At 41.2% G+C, this 8118-nt stretch overlaps 1 protein-coding gene across 1 annotated transcript; it reads right to left on the bottom strand.

Moving 5' to 3' along the window:
• Positions 1-6200: 6200 nt before the first annotated feature.
• On the bottom strand, positions 6201-6605 carry LOC143569169 (uncharacterized). The gene has a single exon (XM_077055175.1). The coding sequence runs from the start codon at positions 6603-6605 to the stop codon at positions 6201-6203; it is 405 nt and encodes a 134-aa protein (XP_076911290.1).
• Between the last annotated feature and the right edge of the window lie 1513 nt (positions 6606-8118).

Raw genomic sequence — 8118 nt, 5'->3', positions numbered from 1 at the left:
TGAAAATCGTGTAAACAAGTTTCAATATTATGAAGTAGCAAGTTTTAGTGCTGATCACACAAGCAAATGGTTTTAGTAAGTAACTTACAGAAATCAAATAATAAAAACAAATCACACCCGGGAATTCAAGTAAGTAACTTACAGAAATCTCATGCAATCTAACAGATTAATCATTAACGGTTAACTACAGACAGATCAACTAGACAAAACCTTAGGCATCAGTAATCACTTTATAGACGACACTGGTTATCAAACAGTCCCTGCCAGTGTGACTTAGTTAAGGGAAATTATATGCTTTATCGTATTCAACCTAATCAAACAACCCTATGGTCAATTATTATAGCAACTGGTAACTAATCGTTCAGATCAACGTAAACCTAAACCGATTAAACACACAGAAATACTAAACATCAATAACCATAGATTAACCATAAACAATTATACATAAACGTTCTTAGTTACATGAGAAAACATAAATCGTTACAAACTTTCATTCCCAGATGAGATTCTATGAGTTTAGCCGTGTCTCAGCATCGTGGTATCTTCAATAATGATCACATAGAGCATGTAGGTGGTCTCGGTATGATCCGGTAGGGCGGAACGGCCTCCTTGAGCTCTGGAAATCGCCTGGTTCGAAGTATGAGAAGATAGGGCCGACTTATGATGAAATTGACATAAAACCCTAACACCCCTTCTGCACTACCCATCGCGATACGCGATGGGTTCTTCTGTGGTCCATCACGTAACGCGATGGACCAAAAGTCAAACTTCATTAATCTACCAATCGCGATACGCGATGGGTCTTCAAGCATGCCCATTGCGTATCGCGATGGGTCTTATCACCAACATACTTCTTTTGTCTTTTCTCATTTTGCATGATGGACGTCCCGGGTCTTCATCCCGTGCCTCAACAGATCCAAATTAGCTGCTTTAACGTATATGACCAGAATACAACAGACACGTATGAAGTATCAAAGTTCCTACAATAAACGATTAAAACTAATAAATAAACGGACTAAAACGCATACAAATTTTCCAACCATCATATCCCCACACTTATCTTTTGCTTGCCCTCAAGCAAACTCTAAAGCAAACATCAACCTCCATCATAGGTATGTAAATTATCACCATTAATACTAGTAAGGTTTAAGATCATACCCAATTTCCCAGACTGACACTTTCTAGATTGACATCCCACAAATAAGGTTAACTTATATAATAAAAACAATAGAGCCGCCCAGACGAGTGTACTTTGTTTCCGGTTAAGGCACACATGCTCATACCCCTCATAATATAATATCTCTCCTCTCGGTTTAATATCTGGACCAACAAAAGATGTGCTAGTATCTCTGCCCTCTATACCAAGTATGAACACAAAGTAATAAGCTTGGAAGCAAGTCAAATCTCCACCCACATAAATGCTTTGACACGAATGCAAATCAAGAGGGCTTAAAACGGGTTGTAACGGGGCTAAGTGTAAGGGTATGGAAGGGAATTTTTCAAGTAGCTCAAACGATCCGATTCGACTTATTATAAAACAACTAAATAAACAATGACATAATGTAAATAACTGATTTCACCATTTTTTTTAACTAATACAAACAACTAATCAAACACAATCAAACTGCTAATTACATAACTGAATATAAACAGACATCTTTTTTTTGAAGCATAATAAACGTAATGCTCAACACATCCTATTGATAAATACTAAAACAATTACAAAGAAACCTATTAAGCTGGATTGTCTCGCAATAAAACATCGGGTTTGATTAAATGAAAAAAAATAGGTCCAATAATGTTTTCTAAGGGAACCAACCCCCCTCCCCTCACATTATCCACGCTTATATATATATAACGTATGAGGCCCAACCCCCAATACCCACAATCTCACTCACCCAGACGAGGCTTAACCTAATTGCCTCTATCATTTTTCCAATCATGCCAAGCTAAGATCTCGAAATGCATGAGACAACCAAGTTCTAGATATTATGGGCATACTGGTTACTCTCTATAATGGCACTCAAATTACATGTGTATATACTATATATTATATGTGTATTATATATAAAAGGTAAATCTTACGCACGTACCGGAGGAATTAGGCTACCGACATGAACATGTGTACCTGTCCTCATGACTCGTTAACCCCGCCTAAATGACCCCACTTTTAACTTCTCGTTATGAAAACATTTGTGAGTAAGACTATTGAGAAGCTGAAAACCCAACCATGACCAGAAACCTATAAATTGGTATTAATGGCAATAATTAACAGTTAACAACTTTGGTTTCCGAGCACTCTTCAAGGTACTATCGGGCTAAAATTTTCAAATTTCCCCCATCCCCACACTTGAGGTTTTCATTGTCCTCAATGTTAAAATATTTAAACAATTAATGAAAATTTGAGGGACGGGGTTGAAATTGACTTTTTGAACAATTTAAAACTCGGGGCTCTAATGTGATGGTTCTACTAGCAATTATACAATTACACTTTTAACATTTAAACTAATAAAAACAAAATAGATCATGAAACCGAAATTACCTGATATCCTCGACAATAGCATGGAACAATCGGCCCGCGAACTCTCGTAAACACTCGTGCACACTCGTCTCACCCCAAATACCAAAACTGACAACCAATCCTGCAAAATCTCGAGACGTGTAGAAGCAAGCTTCTCACAAGTGTAAGACATAGGTCTTTTAAGAGTTATAAAAACGATTTATGTTAATTTATTAAAACAATTACCGAACCGAATTAAGTCGTTTCATAATAAATTTTGTTAAACAAGTTAAAAACGTTAAAAGACCTAACTCACTTTCGGAGGAATCACGATTGCATCTAGCATATGCAACAAGCCCTTTAACCCCCCCCCCCATAGCCTGGGAGGACGGGTGAGGTCTCGTGAGGGTTTATAGTGAACAACACCCACAAAGTTCGGTTACAACATAATATACAAATAAATAAAGCACAACAGACATCAAAGGATATAAATACATATAAACCCAACCAGTTACCCATATAATATTCCCAATATAATATTAATATTATACAGACCATGAGAATAAAAACACAAAAAAAGCAAAAAGGGTAACCAAAATCTACTGTGCTGGTGGGGTATCGTCTGCACCACCATGTGGGTCCACAGGCTGCTCCAATGTGATAATCAATGAAGGTGGGAGCGGTACTTGCAAAGCAAAAAATAATAATCAAAAATAATCGTTATGGCAGGCCAGGTGGACTCGCGTCTCCTCTCGATGCATCCGCTGCTCCTGCTGCAGATGAATCATAGCCAATGTGACTGGCTGCTGCGGCTGTTGCTGCTGTTGTGGCCGCATCATGCGAAGGAACGGTATGTGCAGTCGATGAGTAGGGATCCCATTCTGCATAGCAACGCCTGCTGCCGTCCCCTTTGGTGGTAGTACCTGCGGACCCTGTCGGACCGGGACTAACGTCGGTGGATCCAAAAGTTCAACGATCCCGGCCCGACGAGCCTCCTCAAATCCAAAGGCCCCAGTAGCTAGCCCTAGAGTAAAGAACCCAACCGGATAACGGTCGAACACACCGAGTCGCTCAACGATCCTCGTGATATATGGCCCTAAGGATAAACGTGTTGAGGATCCCTTTAGGCTGCGACCTCGTGTGAACGACAAGAGCAACAACATCGCCACACTGGCCTCTCGGCGGCCAATGATAGAGAAAAGACACAGCAGATCAAGGTTGTTGCACTTGTCGTGACCCGAATGTCGGCCCACGATAGTGCAAGCAACGATCTTGTGAATGTAGCGATGGACGGGGTCCCTGATGGACGACTCCACAACGGCGCTGGAATGGGCCCCGTCGGCAATCTCTGGCCAAAACCGGCCGAGCTGGCCCTCTGTGAGCAAGTGCTCACGTTCCCGTTGAGCGTGCTGTGTGTAGCCACAAATGCTTTGCAGGAACTCCGGAGTCTGAACCTGCTTGGCAGTATAGAATTTGGTGGCCACAACGAAGTTAAAGATGTCGACCCAATGAAAATGACACCGCATGTGGCTCAAGAAAATCAGTGAACGCAAGCAAAAGTCGAATAAAACTCACGTGTGAGCTCGACATGAGAAATCGAGTCACACGCGAGGACCTGCATCCATTGATCTGGCAATAAATGACGTACCTGTACGTCGATGCCCAGATCCCGCATCAATGTCCAATCAAAGGAACGGTGACGCAGAAGCCGCATCTCCCGAATCCTGCCCAGCCTCGTATGCTCATCAGACAACATCCTAAATCTGAGCACTTGATGGGGGATCTGGCGTCCATCACCCATGATAGCCTCTGGTTCGATGTCAGGAGTAATTGGTAACTCCTGACCATCATAGTGTATAACACGCGGCATCCTCTGCTGAATAGGGTGGTGCGGCTCAGGATCTCCCTGAGGAGCCGCAACGAGGCCACGACGGCCCGTGCCCTCAGGCCTCTGCCTATTGCGCCCGGCGGTGGGATCATACATATCTGCAAAAGCAAACATTCAAGTTAGATGTCAAACTGTGGTGACCATCGTATAGCATGTCGGTCAGGGTCGTCCCACATGATAAAATAATATTAAAATAATAATAAATTAATAAAATAAAAATAAATAAAGACGAAAAATTCGGGGATAACCTGCACGCATTTCTAAAAACCAGATTGTCCCGAAAGAATGGTACAATCAATATTCTATTCAAATCCAAACTAAATTCAAATTAACAAAGTATCCCAGTGACTCGATTAACAAACTTATAACAGACTTGAATCGAACAAACATAAATGAACTGAAAGACTATCTCGAATAACGTGCAAACCAAACAATTAATCCCCATGCCGACAATTAATATATTATGTGACAAATCGGGTTTCGGTTTAGAATATAACACATTAATAAAATATTCTTCAAATAAGTTCAAGAAAATCGTTTAATATCAAACCATCACTTTCATTAATTTAATAATAAAATAATGATTTCAAATGTTGAACTTCAAAACCCGACTCATCACACTGTTACGTTTAACAAAACCCGACAATCAATTAACACACTAATAACCCCCAATTAACCCGACAATCATTAACAAATCAAAATCACCTAAACAAACTACCCCAACAACCCGATAACCAAAATCATCCCAATAATAACCACCCACAAAATCTCGAATGTCCAAACCAACATTATCATATTCATACACGACAAAATAAAATAAAATAATACGAAAACTTACTTCAAGGTCGGGTTAAACACAAATAAGAATAATAGATTATAACGGCGTCGGTAGTGGACGATGATCTCTGGTGGTAATCGGTGACGAGAATGTGAGGTGACGTCGGTCTGTGATTGTGAACTGAGGTGATGGTGGTGACTGTTCAGATGATGGAGACCAATGGTGGTTAACGGTGGTGTACAGCGGTTGATGACAGTTGGTAGGCTAGGGGTAGTAAGATGGTGGTGGTTGTGGACAGTGGTGGCGGAGAGTGGTCTTAAGGCAGTGGTGGCTGGAGATTGTGGTGGTGGTAATGGAGGATGGTGGTGATGGGGAGGGTGGTCGCCGGAGGGAAGAAAAAAGAAGAAGAAGAATAAGAAGAAGAAGAAGAAGAATAAAGAAGAAGAAGAACGGTTCATTATATAAATTTTTTTCCGGATATTTTAAGACCCATCGCGATACGCGATGGATCAATTGAATATGGTTGCGTATCGCGACCCAATTCAATTGCAATTAGGGTTTTGACCCAATCGCGATAGGCGATGGGGGTATGAACGGACGTTATCGCATATCGCGATGACGTCATCAATGTCAGGATCCCACCCTCTATCGCGATACGCGATTGAGAAGTTTGTAAGCCCATTGCGTATCGCGATGGGCCTTGTTAATAGAAAGTTTTTTGCGAAATCGGGTCCGGACATTTTCTGACCCGACCACTTATCGGTATTTCGACATCACCCTGAACACGCTTCCGAACTCAAAACATACTTTTCGTAGCTGGAAAGACGTGTAATCGATCATACTCTTACCGAACTTCCAGAACTTCCAACTCTTCAAATAAGCTTCCCCACACTTGATGTTTGTTGCACAAAACTCGCGACAAAAATTAGTACAAGACTCAACAAAATGAAAACAAACTGGACAGACACTTACAAACCCCGGGTTGCCTCTTGCAAGTGCTGAATTTCATGTCTACAGCTCACAATGCCTCAAACTCAATTGTCTTCATAAACCGGTGAAGTGACAACTAAACTCACCGATTCCTTGTCCATCTCATGAATATCCTTCATTTCCAAGTATGGCTTCAATCTATAGCCATTTACCACTTGCCTCACATGATCATCAAAGTCCTCAATCTCGTACTGACCTTGGTTTCCAACTCTAACCACCGAATACTGCCCCGTCCGCTTACTTTTAAACTTACCTGGGAAGAGCTTCATCCTTGTGTTGTATAACCAAACCTTTTGTCCAACCTCGAAGTTCTTCAACCGGATATCTGCATCAGGAAACTTCTTCATCTTTGCCTTGTAAGTGGATGCACAATCGTACGCCTCGTCCCTTAACTCCACAATCTCGCACAAAGCTAACTTCCTTGCCTTACCTGCATCATCATAATCCATATTAACCTGTTTAGTAGCACAAAATGCTCTTTGTGCAGTTTCTACCGGTAAATGGCAATCCTTTCCATACACAAGTCTATAAGGAGTGGTTCCAATTGGCGTTTTATACGAGGTTCGGTAGGCCCATAGAGCATCGGTCAACTTGGTTGACCAATCCTTTCGGTCCGTCCAAACAGTTTTCTGTAAAATTTGTTTGATTTGCCTATTGGAAACCTCAACTTGTCCACTCGTTTGTGGATGGTAAGGGGTTGCAATCCTATGATCAACACCATATCGTTTAAGCAATTTTCCAAATTTAGAATATTTGAAATGAGATCCCCCATCACTTATGATGGTTCGGGGGACTCCAAATCTAGAAAATATGTTACTTTGAACAAAATTATAAACTACCGTGTGATCATTCGTCCTAGTGGCTATCGCCTCAACCCATTTAGACACATAGTCGACGGCCACTAGGATGTACAAATTACCATGTGAATTCGGGAATGGGCCCATGAAATCGATCCCCCAAACATAAAAAATTTCAACTACAAGGATTGGGTTTAAGGGCATCTCATCCCTCTTAGAAATGCTCCCGAGTTGTTGACATTTTAAACAGCGTGTCGCGAACTCGTGAGCATCCCTTAACAATGATGGCCAAAAGAAGCCACTCGTAAGGACTTTTCTAGCAGTTTTCTGGCCACTAACGTGACCCCCACACGCAGACAAATGCGCATGTTCCAACACCGATCTGACATCCTCTTCGGGTATGCATCGTCTGATCATCTGATCTGCACCAATCTTGAACAGGTCCTGGTCATCCCAAATGTACTATTTGGCCTGTGACATCATATGTTTCTTCTTTCTCCTTGGCTAATGCTCCGGTAGGTCACCTGAAACTTTATAATTAACAATATGAGCAAACCAGGGATTTTGTGATACTGCCAAAATGTGTTCATCCGGGAAAGACTCGTTAATGGGCCCATCCTTGTCTCCATCTTCCACCATAATTCAGGACAAGTGATCTGCAACAACATTTTCACATTCTTTCTTGTCCTGAATCTCTAAATCACATTCCTACAGTAGCAAAACACATCTTATGAGCCTCGGTTTTGCATCCTTTTTGTCCATGAGATACCTAACTGCAAAGTGGTCAGAATAAATGATTACTTTACTTCCCCAAATATAAGACCTGAATTTATCTAGAGCATATACTACTACTAGTAACTCTTTCTCGGTTGTTGTGTAATTGAATTAAGCATCCAAGAGAGTTTTACTCGCATAGTATATGGCAACGGGTTTCTTGTCAACCCGTTGACCTAAAACAGTCCCGACCGCTTAGTCACTTGCATCACACATTATTTCAAAAGGTAAATTCCAATCAGGTGATTGCAAGATGGAGGCTTCAACTAATTTCAACTTCAAAATGTCAAAGGATTTAGCACATTCATCATTACAATTAAACGAGGCATCCTTAAGCAATAAATTACATAAGGGTTTGGTTATGTCATTAAAACCCTTAATGAACTGTCTA

The sequence above is a fragment of the Bidens hawaiensis genome, unplaced genomic scaffold, assembly GCF_021521415.1.
Source record: "Bidens hawaiensis isolate Kalapana, Puna unplaced genomic scaffold, B.hawaiensis_p1.1 tig00000097_1, whole genome shotgun sequence".
Lineage (NCBI taxonomy): Eukaryota > Viridiplantae > Streptophyta > Magnoliopsida > Asterales > Asteraceae > Bidens > Bidens hawaiensis.
This window is presented reverse-complemented; position numbering and strand designations above follow the sequence as displayed.